General features: G+C 40.8%; 2 protein-coding genes across 3 annotated transcripts in view; both read left to right on the top strand.

Moving 5' to 3' along the window:
* The window catches only part of PABPC1 (poly(A) binding protein cytoplasmic 1), a 688709-nt gene that overhangs the window by 324546 nt on the left and 346053 nt on the right, over window positions 1-18110 (top strand). The window lies entirely within an intron of this gene.
* On the top strand, window positions 12581-18030 carry LOC103813813 (cytochrome c oxidase subunit 6C-2). Of its 2 annotated transcripts, none has more exons than XM_018912449.3 (4): window positions 12581-12675; window positions 13266-13393; window positions 14942-15086; window positions 17905-18030. In XM_018912449.3, exons 2-3 carry the CDS (start codon window positions 13280-13282, stop codon window positions 15065-15067), a joined length of 240 nt encoding a protein of 79 aa, XP_018767994.1. In that variant the 5' UTR covers window positions 12581-12675; window positions 13266-13279; the 3' UTR covers window positions 15068-15086; window positions 17905-18030. The 2 variants fall into 2 exon arrangements, with proteins under 2 accessions (XP_018767994.1, XP_018767999.1); XM_018912454.3 differs by having other exon boundaries at window positions 12651-12675; window positions 14942-15063.

Here is an 18110-nt window from a genome sequence, read left to right as displayed (position 1 = left end):
ATGTGTGTAACGCATGTAAAAAAAGGCTGATTAGCAAGCTGTTCCTAAGGATTAGCCCTGAGTTAGGGATGGGACTGTCTCCTGCTGGAGGCAGGCTGGCCGGGAAGAAATACACTTTCTTTTATGGATGTAGTTGCCCTAATCATATATTCTCACAGAAAGAGCAAGGGAGATCATTGGTTCAGTTCCTGCTTTGCCCATGGTTTAGGGGTTGCTTCATGCTTCCCAGCATGTTCTGTGTTTGAGTTACCTGAAAAATATGTTTTTGGTGGAAGCTACAAGGGAGTAAAACACAAAATTCTTTCCCTGGTTTTTTATGTTTTCCTAAATTTCACAAATGCAGTAAGCTTTAATGTTCAATACATCTGAGGAGGCTGGAATGCAGCATCTTGTAGTGAGCAAAGCACATGTGGTACTGTGTGGCCTACCACTCATTAATGTGAAAGGCAGAGGAGAATCATGAACTGCTATAAATGCAGTGATGTATGTCACCCTAAAAAGCACATGGAAGGCCACCTTCTACTGCTGTGGTCAGTGCAGTGCACGCAACCAAATGCTGGAGCATGGCAGGCTGTTTGTGTTGCTGTATTCTTGCCTTCATGGAATTTTGAGGCAGTTAAGTAATGTGTAGGCATTGCTTATCTAATGCTTGTAGTTCTGACATGATTAACATTTAGATTACTTAAAAAATTAAAACTATTATCCAGATATTTGTTACAAATGATAAAACTCCTAGTGAATGTTCTAGCCTTGCCAAATAGTGAACAAAAATTTAGCAGCAAATTTACCTCATGCAAAAAAATGACTGTCCCAGACAGTTGTGTTCACTAATACCATACATGTTAATGAAACTTGAAGTACTTAATTAGTGAATAGCATTTTTCAAACTGGCTCTATTGACTCCAAGTGCTGCAAACTGAAGTTTACTCTCGATCTAGTTTGCTGTTCTGTCTCCGTGGTAGCTGAAACATCTGGGTGTATGTAGACACACACGCACTGTTTCAGTGCCAAGGCCATGTCTCCAGTACACAGCTGAGAAGGATCACATGTATCAGTAATGCTAGAACTACATGGCGGATCATTATTTTCATTTCATGTGTCAATTTTACAGAAATACTGGGCAATTGAACAGAGGATTCATTAAGAGACAGGGACCCTTAAATTTCTGGGTTACTGGATCTAATCTAATGCAATGGCAGATACCCTAGAATTGCTATTTGGTGATACACCAGAAATGGAATAGTGGTCCCCCAAAGGACCAGTTCTAACAGGGAGTCTGAGTACTGACTAAGCATTATTACTTATAGAATGGGGATTCTGTATAACTTCAGCACACTTGTACTGCTATTGTCTTTTTGTCTTGCTCTTGAGATCTTTTCTCTCTCAGGTTGCTGATTTACCACCTATGTGAGCTCAGCAGTTTTAAAGAGATAGAAAAGTTTTTCTCAACAACCCTAGCACCTCTCCCTTCAGACAATTAAAATTTATTCTCTGTTTATTTTGAGTACTTATACTGTGTAACACTCAGAAGTCTCTACATCAGAACAACAGTTCTCTGGTAAATTTGCTGTTACAGACAATAAAACCAATTCTCTTTTCCAGAAACTTGCAAACCTAGAAAATTTCTGGATAGATAAATGCTCTAGTGGTGTTAAAATGCACAATGCAATCATACTCATTCAGGCTTACTTTTGATGTTTATTCTCAATTAGTGGACTATAATAGTAGAACGATTAATTTGGATTTTTTTAAAGATGAAATTTAAATTCAGAAATATTTACATTAAGATGCTATTACTGTGTATTTCACTTTTTTCTTATCAGACCTGACATGTTTATTAAAGCAATTTATAATTTTTGAGAGTGCAGTCCCGAAATTGCTCATTCAAATACTTTTGCCATTAACACAAGCTGTGATTTTGTGCTTCAGAAGGGGCTTTATACATTTGGCTTTGACTTCTCTTCTGCTGCTGCATGACATAAAATATCAGGCCATGAGATGAATTCCTGAAACTACATAGTGCTGCATTATGTTTCTCAGGTGCACACTTCTGTCAGTTCCCAAGAGTGGTAGTAGCCATGACCAGGCCATTTAAAAAGGGCAAAATTCTTTTTCCTTTGAGTCTGTGCAAGGCTGCTCTGCCATTGCCTCTGTACTCTTCATGATTCCTTTTTAATGGCTATTTCTTAAAGTCCTGTTAATGGGGAACTGTCTTAGACCCCAAACCATGGGTTCTTTTGACTCCTTCAAGGTGTGAAAAGCTGGTTTTTAGTAATCAGATATTGAGATCAGCAATGGGGAGAGGTGTTTTGCAGATACAGTAGTGGTGGAGCAGACCCAGTTTCTCTTACTATACAGTATGGGGTGGCCAAGGCCTGACTGATTTGTGCCACACCTTCTACATCATTTACATGAGAAGAATAATTGATTCACTTTGCTTGACTTAAAAGAGAGAAACCTGCAGTAATGAAATCTACAAATAGCATCAATGAACTGGATATCTCTATTGATTTGGGCCCCTCAATTACCTACTGTTGAGAGCACTGAAAAATGGCAGGTGCTCCTTCATTGCTCCTTCTGTACCTTTAGCCCAATTCAGTGTTCCAGGTACATTTTCCATCCTCTACCTCTTGTATGCTTGTGAAATGGCCAGCCCTAATCCCAACCAACACCATTGCTCTAGTCAAAAATGTTGTCTTTAGCATGTGTGTGTAAAAAGGACTGAAGAGAGAACAGATGTTTCAAAGTTCTGTCCCAAACTTGGAAAAGAAAACCCTTAAATTATTTATGTTTCTAATGTTAAATGCTGGGTCAAACTGTTCTCTGTGAAGCTGCATGTGGCCAGTTGAGCTGCAGTAATCTAGCTTAGATTTGACCTATTTAAACTGTCCCATTACATTCAACTGGTGATTTTTGTTACTACCATTTTATAGAAATGTTTTTAGCCAACTATTGTGAATTGTGTCTGAATAGAGCTAAGATGAGGTTAACTGCTATTTTTTTTAAGCTTATGGAACATTGTTGGTTTTAATACATTCAGTAGTTGCTGTAAAAATGTTAGGGAAAGACGGGTTTGAACAAAAATTTTAGATCTGGATCTATACTTACAGTTCAAACCCACCTAATTTTGAGCATTCCCAGGATTTCAGGGAGTTATAATTCACATCTGTGTTTCTAACTCCTTCATGCATGACTGTCTGAATGTGTACTTTTGGAACAGGTCCATGTCTAATAGGCTAAATTGTAGTTCCCAAATCAGAAGCCACATGGTACTGCTACATAGTTTTATTTTCTCCTCTTTTAATGTAGCCTTCAAAAAAGGTACTGTCAGTCCAGCAGATGGGATTATTAAAAAACACCAAATTCTACACTTTCTAGCTACCTGCCATAGAACTCACACATTTTTATTTTTACCAATGATTTAGTAAAGCATTTGCACAATGACCACAGCGGACACTCCTCTATCAAGTAATTATTTATCAGAGCACTGGAGCAGATTTGAATTATGCAGGACTCACTAAGCTGTCCTAGTATGGTAAGGATACTTAAGGTAGAGATGAGAGTCTCTTATTTTTAATACTCATAGAGTCAAGCTAATTTTTATGTCAAGCACAGGCTGTATTTACTTGGATTTTCCTCTATTTCTCTACTAATTAAAATATTTTATTTTCGTGGTAACATATGTGAAAGTGTTGACAACAGCTCTGCTTATTCCACATGTTAATTATGTGTTTGCTCAGAGTATGCTGATGAACTGTGTGCATTTCTCACGTTAAGATTTCATTTCTTGTCAAAGGAAAAATGGGAATGTAGTAAGTGGATTTGTGCTTTTAATTTTAGATATTTCTTTTTGCTCTCAAACTATCTTGTACAATTCCTCTGTACCACATGCATTTGAAAATATTTTGTTGGCAAGAAGTTAAAGAAGAAAGTAATACTTGCTTCTTAGAATAGGATTTCTGAACAAAGCAAAGCAATTTTGCCATTAATGAGACAGTTAAATGAAACAAATGACACGGCAAGCAAGAAAAAGACCACACCATCACACTCAAGGAATGCACAGGCACACAATAGCTTATGCAATATTCCCCATCTGACTAAGTGAGTAAATACAGAGATTTCCCTGGAATTATTCACTGCAATAGGCCATGGTGACTATAGCTCAGTAAATGCAACCAACAAGCTTATAGCATTCTTAGTAGTTTTCATCCACAGACAACTCAGTGGATTTCATCCCAGCACTGGGTTTGTAAACCCTAGACTCGGATTGGCTTGGGTACCGCTCATTCCTGAAAATGGTACTTTGGGAATTGAATCCACCACATCTCTAGAACGTGATGGAATTACACCCTTACAGTTTTGTATGTGCATATGCATGTATATGTGCATACATACATATATATATATATATTTACACATACACAGTACAACAAATGCATAAAATTACCTTCTCATAATTGCATAGGGCTTAAGTTTGGTGTATATATAATTTATTTCTAATACAATATTTCAACAATTTTCCTCTGTGTTATTTTTTTTTGAAATTAAAGACTTTGTTTCATGTCAATGTTTGTGTCTGTAGTCACTTGCATTTGAGAAACAGAGCCATTACACTTGCTTTGTTGAGGAATATGGCTCCTTCCAGAGGTCTTCATGGCTGCTGAAAAGACAAATAAATGCATTTTTGGGGCATTCTTTTTCTTCTAGAAAGCATATGCAGGAAAAAAAATTAACTTTTGCTGTGTTTCTTCTCCCAAATGAGAAAGTAATTAACAGCATGTGTTGGGCTATTCACTAAAGACTACAATAAATTATTTACTATTTTCAAGCTAATGAAGTGAGTGCTTGATCTAAAAAAGGAGAGTGTGTATGATTATGTTCATTTTCCAGTTATGACTTTCGAGTTCAAAGATCATCTTAACTCCTGGCTGCCTGATCCTGTAATTTGTTGAATGTATTGAAACTTGTTCTCTTAATTCATGTCTCCAGAGATGCTCAGCACCTGGCAATAGTAGGCCTTCAGAAAGCTGTCCAAAGGACAAAAATAGTGAATTTTTTTGAGTGAAACACCAGAAAAGCACAGCTTTGTCACTGGAGTTCCACATGAAAGTATATTAAAAAATAACAAACCAAAGAAAGAAATACATAGGTTTAGTTGGGCTTGCCAAGGTAATGTAGTAGTAATCAAAAATTGTGTTCTGAGACAACAATTAAGCATTGGAAACAAACTTTCCAGAGAGCTTTTGGTATCCTTATTGTCATCAGAGGGGCTCTAAAAACAGATAAGGTATGCACATCTGCCAGGAATGACTAAGTATGTTCAGACCCAGACTGAGGCAGGGGAGTGAGTAGATGAACCCTTGAGGGACTCATGTTCTCTGAATCCATATTCAGGTTGTTCTGAAGGCAAAAGCTTAGCCTCTGCTAAGGAATCTTACAAGAGTCAAGGGCTGTGACACTTCATTTGCTCTGCACCCGAAACTCCCACTGAAGCCAATTATTCAATCTAGTTTAACAAAGACCACAGCTTCTCTGGCTGTGCAATTGTTGGTAACCATCAACAAACTGATTCATCTACAATTGGGCCAAATGTTACAAAATCTGTTTCTGCGTTCTTGTTTGTACCTCCATCATAAGATTACACCAAAATTAAAGCATGCAGTACTTGAACTCACTTCAAAGGCTGAGCTTGCACTTCTAGCTAGTTCAGCCTTTTTATTGGTTCATGTTTTCCATTTGGCTTCAACATCCTGTTCCTTACTGATGCCCTTCTAGAGTTTCATTTACAAATATTATGTCCCTGGTTAGTGAGCCATGTTAATTAATACTGTGGTGGGGGCTATGGATTATAGAAATCTCATGCCTCCTGCTTGGAAAAAAACAGCAATTTTTCCAGACGTTTACATGTAATGTCATATTGAACATGGCCAAATTTGCTTCAGGAAAATGTATCCTGAACTCATTTAACCAAAATATATTTAAGGTTGCTTATACTGTTATCTATTGCCAGTTTTGTTAATCATGAAGCTCAAAAGTTTCAATGCAGTAGAAAACTGAGACCCATAATTTCCTAATTAGATTATTTCAAACAAAACAGTAAAGTTAAAGCATGCTGGTTTAAGTATAGATATTTTTTAAAGTTTATGCCAATAACAAGTTAAAAAAACATGAACAGATGATTTGACTACTTTCTAGGAGCCTCACATGTCTGACTGTGCCTCACCTTTCAAACCTAGGACCATAATCTGAGATGGATTTTAGCTCGTCTGCAGATTTTGTAGTTAGAAACTCCCTGACTCTGGGGACTTAAAATGTTCCTAAGGTTATGATTACAAAGAAAATCTATTATATTTGCAATACAATCAAATATGAAATAGAAATTATGAAGACTTTGCAAAACATAGCAATGCTAAATTGGTAGATTTTTCCAATAACAAAATAAATGAAAGCAATGGCATTTCTTTAGGAAGAATATTTCACTAGACCAGGTAATGTAATTGGAAACAATGAATAACTTTTCAGGCTCGCAATTAATTCACCAGATTATAAAGAGGTCAAGAAATGACCTCTGGGGTACTGGGGTACTTTTTATTTTAGTTTTGGTTTTTAATTGTGTTCATTAATTCTCTTTTCATAAATGGACATGATTTGGTTGATGTGACTGCACTGTGATGATACAAGTCATAACAAATCTGAGACACCCTTCACTCCTTCTAGACTCTAATTTTAGGCACAGAAATGAAAAGTTGCCAACATCTCGTAACACTTACCATGTCATCACCTCAGTGTGAATTAAAACAGACTAAAATGAGATGTTCAGAAATCTATGAGTAAAAAGTCTAAAAACTACCGCAGGAACCAATTGCAAAGTGATCTTTATATATTTTTCTGTCAGAATGCACTCTGTATTTTACTAGGTAAATTGAAAAAACAGCAAAGACATCCCCAGGTTAAATCCTACTGTTGCAAATTTTTAGCCATCACCCTTGCAGGGTGCTGGCCCCAGCCTGAGCAAGGCCCCTTCTCTCTGTGCAGCTCACACCTCCAAGAGCTGCCCAAGCAAGTACCTTGACCCTAACCAAGGAAGGTGCAAATCTAATGCCTTGTGGAGAGGAGTCTGATCTTCTATTCAAAGGAGGCTTTCCCACTTCACAGCCCCTGTTTCACACCCACAGGGAAGTTGGTCTGACACTTTCTGTGAGAATTAGTTCCTTGAGGAAAATTATAGCTGAGTCAACAGCAGCAGTTGGCCACCTCCTGCTTTCCTGGAGGTCTGATGTTCACTGGTCACATCTGGGAAAAATAGAAGCTAGCGAAGGGTCTGGCCTAAACTCTATCAATGTATGAAGAACACTCCTTCTTTTAATGGCTTTGGATTACTGAAGAGTACCATGTGAATCTTCTGCTCAGACTTAGAGCAACACATCCATAATCAAGGAGGAGAGCACTGGCATATGTATCAGGTGCAGGTAGGGACTCACCAGGATTGCTGGGCACGTCATGCAAACATTGTCTGCCATGTAATAGTTTCTGTATGGTAGATGATGTTTGCAGCTAGAGAATTTTGCCTTGTGTGAAACGAAACCATGTCATACCACATGAACCAAAATGTGCTTTAAACAGGAGTGTGAAAACTTGGCCTTTTGTCCTCATGTTGTGGTCCTTGCTTTCATTTTTTAAGGCAGTAACTCTGCTCCTGTGCTGTTCTTTCTGGAGCTGGATGCAGACTAGGAAAGCTTGTGGCCAACGTTGGGTGGGCTGTCACTGAGATGGGCCTGTGGAGACTGAATTACATGTAACAATTTTATGTGTTGACTGGTTAAATTTTAGATTGGAGTACTTGTCTGTAAAGGTGGATCAACACATTTCTGGAAAAACAAGGATGAGGAATGAGAAAACTTTCTCAGAGGAAGGCACCCCTACTCAAATACAGAGGAGTTAAGGAACAGTATAAAAATGTTTCTTTGATGACTTTATTTCCATTGCAGACAAGCTACATAACATGTAAAACCACAAAAGACAGAAGAATCTTGGCATCGTTTAAAGGGCTTTGAGCAAGGAACAGGGACTGGAAGGAGGTGTTTCTTGTGGGTGTGGTTTTGTTTTTTTCTAAGAAATCAGATGATAATGTAAAACATAATGGCAATGAATAACAAAGTTACGCTTGCCCCAATTTATCTGACCAAGGGTCTCCTGTTGCTGAAACAGTGTATTTGTTTCAGATAGACTCCCCCAAACCTGGAGGACTTCAGAGGGGGAACAATTAATGAAGAACCAAAATCCAGGAAACAAAGTGTCACATGCATGTTAATGTCACAGCTCTGAAACCTGGTGTGTTTTCTGCTTCTGGGTCTGAATACACACGTTAGCCATGTCTTGACTGCAAGCTGGGAACTTGGGAAATAGCTGTTTTTTTAAGAGGATAACTCAGAATGGTACCAAACATAGGATCATTTGCATAATTCTTTCACTATTTCATGTGTATTCAATATACAAAATCTGTCTCTTTACAAGTGGAATAAAACTTAAGAAATCACTTTTTTCGAGATTCCTCTATTTCAGAAACTTGCATAAAATCAACAAAGGCTTGTGAAATCCCTGTCTGCTCCATTTATTGTGATTTGAAATTTTGTCCTTTGTTTATACTGCTCTTTTGGAAGTACAAAGATATTTTTCTTCCCCCTACTAATTTTGACTTTTTCCATTTAGGAATCATTGATTCACCCTCTTTTTTTAATACAGCTGCCATTCCAATTATGTTTAAAAAACTTGTTGTGACACCATATCTTTGTTCCACAGCACGATTAGTTGATGTAGACACAGCTGTGGCAAGAGGGTATTTGATCAGTTAATTTCTGGCACAGAAAGGGGAGGATGAGCCCAAATGTATGCATTTTCATATGTAGCACATAGCGTTGTTTGCCTTCTGTTTCTTTTGTGATGGGTAGACTTTATATTAAACTATTTGGGATTGCATCTGGCTCAGGGGATTGCTGATGTCCCATGTGATCTTTTTCCAGTAGATTTTTGGTTCTAATTTGATCCAAATTATGATTATCTAAAGACTTTTTGTGGCATATGCAAAATCACTTGATTGTCACAGTCCTGTTCCTAGCTGGCATCAGTCCACACCACAGAAAGTACAGTCCTGAGTATCAAAGCTGGTGCTCTTTGTGGAAAAGACAAGGATTCATTGACTAAATTTTCTCTCACTAAAGTCAGAAGTAAATTTTACTTTCAATTCCGGTGCAGCACAAGCAAGAAATGATTTAGCATTAATGCCTTCCTTCACTCTTCAAAAGTTGATCCCTTTCAAGGACACAATGGAGAAGTGTAAACTGCTGCTGGCTCTACAGTATTTTTGAGAGGGAAAAAAAAAGGACTGGAGATTCTACTTCAATAGCTGTAACACCTTTTCAGTGAACAATCCTAATATTTGTGTTCCAAAGACACTGGAGCAGGTATCGGGACCCCCAGGGAAAGGGTGGACTGGGAAGGAAAAAACTGCTCTTGTCTCTGTATCTCTGTATATGCCTTCCTGTTTTCGGAAGGTTTATTTACTTTCCTGCATTTGGATGCACGGGGTCTGCCCAGGTCCAAACCACACTTAGCCCTATAATCCACTCAGAAACTGGTGTGACAGGAAGCCACTCTGTGCATTGGCCTAATGAAGCTGTTTGTTTCTGCCCTCCTTCCACAGGTCTTGCTCTAATGTATTCTCCATCCTTTTTTATCCCCTATTTGCACAGTCCTGAACTGCCCTTTACACAGAACAATAAGGAGTTGGCTGTATATTCCACAGTAATGACATCAAAGGATGATAACAATTAGCACTTCATTTAGCAACTTAACTATAACACAAAGATGCCTAGCCAGCAGTATCTCAGGCACATGGAGAAACTGGCCACACAGAAAAGAATTTATTGACCTGGCCAGCCATGAAGGAAGCTATTGAAAACAGCAATCGAGATTTTTTTATTTACAGACCTAGTTCCATCCACCAAAATACTCAGTCTCCACAAGACTGATGTTTACAGGAAAATCACTCATATCTTATATGTGATGACAGTAGCCCTGAAACCTGCTATGCTTTCATTCCAATTACATTTGTATTGTCTTTTTCATGAGGGCAAGTTCAGTAAGGAATTTCTTTCTTATATCTGATGTAAACCTGCCATCTTTCAGTTTAAAGCCATTACCCCATCCTGTCACTATATGTCCAATGTAAAAAGTCCCTCTCCAGGGGGCTTGTAAGCCCCCTTCAGGCACAGTAAGGTTGCTCTAAAATCTAAGATTCTTCTCTTCTCTAGGCTGAACAATGCCAAATTCTCTCCAAAGGAGACAAGGAGGTGTTCTGATCCTCTAATTATCTTTGTGGGCCTCCTCTGGGCTCACTCCAACAGGTCCATGTCTTTCTTGTGCTGGGCCTCCAGAGCTGGATGCCATGCTCCAGAACTGGACACAGCACTCCAGGTGAGGTCTCACCAGAGCAGAGTAGGAGGGCAAAATCATCTCCCTCAACCTGCTGGCCATTCTGCTTTTGATGCAGCCCAGGATGTGGCTGGTTTTCTGGGCTGTGAGCACACATTGCTGCCTCACGGGGAGCTTCTTGTCCATCAACACCTTCAAGTGTCCCTTCTTATTCCCTGCCCAGCCTGTATTCATGTTTGGGATTGCCTCAGTCCAGGTGCAGGATCTGGCACTTGGCCTTGCTGAACTTGATGAAGTTTGCACCGCCTCATCTCTCAGGCCTGTTCAGATCCCTCTGGATCACTTCCCTCCAGCGTGCTGACCACACCACACCAAACAGCTTGGAGTGGACAGTGCTGAGGGTGCATGTGATCCCACTGTCCATGCCACCAACAAAGACATTAAACAATGCTGGTCCCAGGACTGACCCCTGAGGAGCACCACTTGTCACTGGCCTACACTGGAACACTGAGCTCTTGACCACAACTCTTTGAGTGCAATCATCCAGCCAATTCCTTTGTTCCTCATTCACCAACTGGTTCACCCAGCAAATCCATACCTCTCTAGTTTGGAGACATGGATGTCATGCAGGACCGTGTCAAATGCTTTGCACAGGACCAAGTGGGTGATGTCAGTCGCTCATCCCTCATCCACCACTGCTGGGACCCTGTTATAGGAGGTCACCACATTTGCACAATTTGCCCTTGGTGATTCATCTTGCCATTCTTTCTGCATGACATCATTAACATTTGGGGTTTTTGTGTTAATCCACATGGGAAAAACTCTTAGACAGACATTCTTCATTTTAGTCTCAGCTATTGTAACAAACTTTTCTTCAGTTTGAGAGAATGTAGTCCAAATTGCATCTATTCAAACTGCTATTGCAAAGAACATTCTTCCAGCTTGTAGCCACAGCTGTATGATTTCCCTCTGAAATTTTCTACTGACACTTATTTCTTCTTAATTCCATCAGAGAAAAAGCAACTCCTCTTCAGTTTTAAGGGTCCATCTTTCTCATTTAATGTCAGGATCTGTTGGCTTTGGCAAGGGAGAAAAAGGCATGAATGAATTCCTCACTACACAGGAGGGGCTTTTTCAAGCCAAGAATTTATAGCATTTGGTGTAAATCCCACAGAGACTCCCCAGGAATACAAATGACAATTCCACGTGCAGGTGGTGATTAAGTGGAAATCACGGGCAAAGCACATGTTCCTCATTTTCAAGAAAGGAACAAAAGCTGTCTAAGGGACATCTAGAAGGGGTTACAAATGGCTTCATTTCTTTATAGGCTTGGGCAATAATTCCTGGCAAACTCTCTGTATAAAGGCTGAGTCCCTCAGCCCAGCAATGTCACCCTTCAAGTGGGTGACTTGGTTTTCTCCCATGTCTCTCAATAGAATCACAAAATGGTTTGGGCTGGAAGGAACCTTAAAGACAGGAAAAGGGACCTGAACCTGAGCCAGTGTGTGCCCAGGTGGCAGAGAAGACAAGTGGCACCCTGGCCAGCATCAGAAACGGTGTGGCCAGCAGGAGCAGGGCAGGGCGCTGTGCTCGGCACTGGTGAGGCCACACCTGTGAACAGCTCGGGCCCCTCCATTCAGGAAGGGCATTGAGGAGCTGGAGCGAGCCCAGAGAAGGAGGAGGGAGCTGGGGAAGGGTCTGGAGCACAAGCCCTGAGCGGAGCAGCGGATGGGGCTGGGGGTGTTCAGCCTGGAGCAAAGGAGGCTCGGCTGTGCCCTGACCGCTCTCCACAGAGCCCTGAGAGCTGCAGCCAGGTCGGGGTCGGGCTCTTCTCACACGTAACAAGTGACAGCACAAGAAGACATCGCCCCAGGCTGTGCCAGGGGTGGTTGGGGTTGGACATTAGGAGGAATTTCTTCATAGCAAAGATGATTGAACAAGCATTGGAACGTGTTGCCTAGGGAGGTGGTGTTGTCGTTGTCGTCCCTGGGGCTGTTTAAGGAAAGACTGCACTTGGCACTCATGAGTGCCAGGGTCTGTTTGGCGCGGGGCTGTTCGCTCCCAGGCTGGACTCGATGCTCCCAGAAGCCTTTTCCAATCCAATCGATCCTGCGGTTTGTTCCCACACCCGCCGGGTTTGACCCGCGCCGCCCGCCGTAGGCCGCTGCCCCCCGCGCATGCGGAGTAGCGGTGCCGCAGCGGGAGCGCGGCCGGCGGCGCGGAAGGACCTTGGTGGGCAGTGAGGTGAGGCCGCTCCCCACTCCCGCCGCGGCTCCCGCCCGTCCCTCTCCCTCCCCTCATTCCCTCTCGCTTGCCTTATCATCCTCATCCCTAGGGCCGCCAGCCGCCGCTCCCCGCTCGGCCGTGGCCCTGCGACAGCCCCGTGACCTCTGTGCGTCCCTGAGGGTGGCGGAGCCGGGCCCAGCCGAGGCGGTAGCAGCGCGGGGCTGGGGCGCCCTGGGTGCGGGGAACGGTGCGGGACCGGTCCCAGCTGTTCCCGGTACTGCTTAGAATGTCTAGCAGGATAGCAGGCCTGGGAGGGAAAAGCCTGCGGGGAGGGCAGCTTTAGTGTGAATAGCGAAGGCCAGCCTTGATTCCACAAATACTGGGCGTAAGGAGTGTAAGAACTTAAACTAGAATCGTGTCATCAATAGGTTGTCCTTGAATTTTGTCCCTTAAATATTCTCATTGGAAGGTCGAACGCACAGGACCACCGTTGCTTACATCGTGAAGACGATTCTTGCACAATACAAAGAGAATGACCTTTCTGTAGTACCGAAAATTATTTTAAGCAGAGTTTCTCCCACAGTTCTCTTATTTCTTCTTTCTTTCAGAAAATCCAGTCACCATGTCGGCTGCACTGTTGCCAAAGCCCCAGATGCGGGGCCTTTTGGCCAGGAGGATGAAGTTTCACCTCCTTGGGGCATTTCTGGTGTCTATGGGATCTGCAGTTTTGTACAAGGTGGGCTCTGTAGTCATTCTGGTATAAACTGGGCTCATTGGAATATTTAAAGAATTCATAATATTTTTGTGTTGAGATTGGGTTGAGCTGTTCATCAGAAAGGTTTAGTAATGTATTTTTGTAAGCATCTTTCCAAAGCACAAATAAATCTTCCTAATCTTCATTTGAAGAAATGTGAATATTCTGATGTTTCATGCTGTGTGTTCAAGGTCACGCAATTCTTGGCAACTTGACCTTGAGTATCCTGGTCCCAAAAAGCTCTTGACCATTCACAGCTGATGCACATTAAACCAAGATACTTTGTGTTTTGGTCTGCCACAGTTTCTGAGACTTGGGAGAGTTGTCCAAGTCTTACTTTGTTTCTTGATTGACTTCAGGAAACTTGCTCAAGCAATTTGGAGAACTCATCCTTCACACTGAAGGTATCAGTGTGGGAAATCCCAATGTGGTCTTTCTGTCCTTGCTATTGATGTGTCGTGTGGAAATGGAGCATTATGTTTCCAGAAAAACACCCTTACAGGTTTGATTCCTGATAAATAGCAGTGCTTGTTCTTGAGTGCTCTTATTAAATAATTCTTGGATCTCATACACAAAGCAAAAAACACTGTGAATCCTTGTGGAAGAACTGGATCTTGGTTTTCCCCTTTAACTCATACATATGTATTGGCAGCATTTGAGTGCTCAGGAAGTTGTTGACAAAAGTGATGAGAAATTAAGTTAATTTCAGGTTTTTCACAACTTCTCAGAGACACAAATGTCTCTCAGAAACAATGAGTTCACACATGTACTTAACACATCTGTTGAGAGGTAGACAAGCTTGTTTGTGGTCAGACTTAGAATATAATCTTTTATCCGTCTCTGGGTCAGTACTTTTTTTGGCACCCCCATGTTAGCACACTGGTAAGGTGGCAGACCAGATTTAGAACAGGTAACATGGATCTCAGCAGCCATTTACTTTGTTCCATGTCAGATGCTGTTGAACAAACACACCTCAGAATTTTTTTCAAGTATTTGGGAGCTTTTTGAGTATATCCCTGTGCTTCATGTGACTGGGTGTCCAGGAAATGGGAATTGTGTCTTTTTATGTTGGTGACCTGTAGGAGTGGCTCGGCAGTCTTGTAAAGCTTTACCAGATGTAGTTGACTTACAGTGCAACTCAAATGTAGCCCTTCAGCGTAGGATGCCATTTTATCTGGAGTTAGAGTTTTGCAGCTGCCCACAGGTACAAAAGTTGCCATAATGGCATGTTTTATGTATAAATCTATTAGCAGGGAAGGTGTTGGACACTGGTATCAGTACAGATGGAGTGGTTTTGGATCTTGAAAGTGTGATGTGGTACCTTTTTTAAGGTTTTACTTCAGACATTTGTTCTCCTGACCAATGATCAGGTAGCCTGAGCAGTGGGTTTTAACAGGAACAAAGGAATGTTTAATAATTTGAGCTAAAGGCCTTTAGTTTAATATCTTCTGATAGACATTATGGAACTAACAGAAAAAAATCCATTTATAAAGCTTTGCAAACTTTAATTTTCTGTGTGTTACTTTCCAGTTTGGAGTTGCTGAACCCAGGAAACAAGCTTATGCAGACTTCTATAGAAACTATGATCCTATGAAGGACTTTGAAGCCATGAAGGCAGCTGGTGTGCTTGAGAGTACACAGTGCAAGTGTTGGTAAGCTGCATCTGCTTATTCAGGTAGTGAACTTCCTTGCTTTATAATAGGAGTAAGATGATTTGAGTGAGATTGTGTGCTTCTGCTTGGAGGGATCTTCCTTTTTTTTTCCAAATTGAAATGAATTTCCAAAGGAAAAGGATACAAATTGCACTCAGGAGACCTCTGGGTAATAAAAATGTGAAGAAACAGGAGAACTGGGGTCTGGGGAATAAAGGCAGGATAGAAGCTCCTGAATACCTTTTGTGTAATTTGTTTAACTTGTGGGTACAGGAGACAGAGTGATGATGCCAGGCTTTTGCCCTCCTCACATAACCACAGAGAGGAGACAAAGCTCTAATGTTAAACTCCAGGACTTGCCTCGTTCCGCACTTATGTTCATGCTGTCACATCTTGAACTGCTTAACTTGGGCCTGTCTGTATCTTCCACTTACATACTTGTGGTGGTACAGTGAGTGAGAAAATGGAGAGGCTGATTCTCTCTCAGAGCATGCATCTTAATGTAAGAAACAGAGACAGCTTCTGCATATCATTTTGTATTTTGAAGTTGGTGAGAGGGGGGAAGTACATCTATATACACCTATATATATATATATATATATATATATATAGGGGGGTGTGTGTGTGTGTGTGTGTGTATTAAAAATCACAGTGGCATACAGCTCTGTGTTCTAATAATCACATTTTTGCCTTATTGTATGAAGCTTGAATAGAACTTCGTTCACAATACTGTTTTTTTTAAGCGCTTGACACTGCCTTTTCTAGGAAAACTACCCAGCTTTGTTCTCCCTTGCTAGTAACACCAGGAAAAAAGTCTTGATTTCAGCTGTGTTGTAGTTATTAATAACTGCACTCACTAAGCTGCACAAAATGATGTGACAACTCAATAGAGTTCCTCCCCCTTTCTTGGTGCAAATTTTTTACATTGAGTTCTCTGCTTCTCCTAAAATGACTTCAGACTAATCTAGAATGATAGTTTTTCATTCTTTTGGAATGTTTTCATACTGTGATCATTACGTGATAATCTGTGGCTTTAATTATCCTGGCCAGCTGGATTTTCTCAGCTTGTTTGCATGAACAAGCAAGATTGAATAAAAGATTCGTACTAACACTATGAACACTGAATTCTGTTCTATGACAATCTGGAACTGTCTGGTTTCTGTTTAGCACAATTTTTAAAAAAAGCTCAGAGCTCCATCTCTTCTAAAAAAATAGAAAAAGGGGTAAAAGGTCCTTTTGTCACTCCCAGCTTTTGGTAGTGTTTTGGATTTTTTTGTTTTGTGAGAGTGGGATACTGCTGTTCTTTAGCTATGACTGCTACAAATATAAATAATGAAATTATAAATTTACCTCGCTTAAATCTTGGTAATTCTGCCTCTGATTCAGTCCTCTGGCTGTTTTATAGTCACTTTTAAACTTTACTTTAGATACTGAAATTGCATCCTTTAGTCAGGTGGCCTTCATCAGTGTATTCTAAAGGGCCATCTGGTGGTAAAATCATTAGAAACAAACACTGTCAACAAGGATGCATGTTGAATATTTAATTCAAATCATGAGCAGGATTTATTTCTGTACAAATAGAGCTCCACTCTCAGCCTGTGTTCCCACTGGCAGCTTAAAAAAAATTGCATATTATGTGCACCTGTTAAAATTAAATGTTTCCTAAACAATTTTTTCCATTTCTTAATTCTACTGGCTCAAAAGAAAACATGGGAGAGAAATCGTCTTTTGTGACTTTTTTTGAATTGATGATGTTTCTTATTCTTTAGCCTGTTTATATAAGAACAGATACTTTTTGAGTCTTTCATAGTAGAAAGAGGTTGGGGTTTTTTGTGCCTGCACATAAATATGAGAGTAGAAGAAAGGGAAAACAATGCCAATGTTTCAAATGTTTTGTAAAGGCTGTGAAAAAAGACAAGTACCCAAAACAGATCGAAGACATTTTTCTTTGCATCAGAAGTTTAAATCTTAGCTATTTTGAATTTTAGGCCTTTCTTTGGTGCAGTTACCTAAAGGATACAGTGATCATGCACACTCTGCATCTCCCAGTTTACTGCAGTATGTCCTGTATGTGGCAGTAAATACAGTGGCTTAACCTCACTGAATACTCTCTGTGGAACCAGTACTTAGCCCCAGAATTGAGGAGGGGATCGGGTGGGCAGGAAGGAGTTCATCAGTTATGGTGGTAGCATGGCACTCTAAACCAAGTTTCTTCCTGCTGTGCATGGCGGCACCTTGGCACCTCTCTGTGAATTCACGCTTTTCCATCTGCTTGGTGTGGACTCTGGTGGTGATACTGACAATGGAAATTAAGTGAGGTATAAGTGTGAGGAATATCTGGCATCTGCTGTTTGCTCAGTCATGGAATAAATGGGGAAGCTCAGAGTTTGGTGCTAACCACTTTCAGGACTCTTGTCATGGAGCACAGCTGGTCTTGGATTGTGTTCAGTATAATGGGGAGAAGCAATTTAAATTTGGTTTTCTTCCTTCCTTGGTAGGCTGCCTGCACCACTTGTTTCCTCTCTGGCTCCTATCTGAAAGCTGCATTCCTTTCTCCTGCAGACCCTCAGCAAGACTGATTCAGTTACCAGTGCAGCATATATAGTGAATCTGATGTGCTGTGCAGTGTTGTTCCAGCTCTTGATTTGTTCCATGTTTCATTTCTGTTTGCCACATGAAGGGTGTGTGAAACTTCAAGCTCAGGAAATAACGGGGAATTCCTCTAGACTAAACTACCACAGAAACATTTCTCTCTGCTGCTTTGCATTCGTACATACTAATATGTTTACTTAGAGCATGAAGTTTGTCCATCATAACTTAATGGGCTTTTTTATCTTGCAGATTCCCTTCATTTCAAGAAGACTTGATGACTGAACCTTGTTTGTTCACTGAAGTGTAAAGTGCAATGCACCACAGTGCATGGCACGCTTTAATGCAACTCAATAAATAAAATACATATGTCAGTGACATTTAGTTCTCTTCATTAATGTAGAAATACTTAAAGGCCCAGGTACTGGTTGGGTGGAAAGTCTTCAGAACTTGCCCAA

The sequence above is a fragment of the Serinus canaria genome, chromosome 2 (assembly GCF_022539315.1).
Source record: "Serinus canaria isolate serCan28SL12 chromosome 2, serCan2020, whole genome shotgun sequence".
In the NCBI taxonomy this organism is placed as follows: domain Eukaryota; kingdom Metazoa; phylum Chordata; class Aves; order Passeriformes; family Fringillidae; genus Serinus; species Serinus canaria.
The sequence above is the reverse complement of the archived record's forward strand: the minus strand, read 5'-3'. Positions and strand labels throughout refer to the sequence as shown.

Coding starts and splice junctions, on each gene's coding strand:
- LOC103813813 (XM_018912449.3), top strand. CDS start 13,280: ATGTCGGCTGCACTGTTGCCAAAGCCCCAGATGCGGGGCCTTTTGGCC. Junction 13,394..14,941: donor GATCTGCAGTTTTGTACAAG/GTGGGCTCTGTA, acceptor GTTACTTTCCAG/TTTGGAGTTGCTGAACCCAG.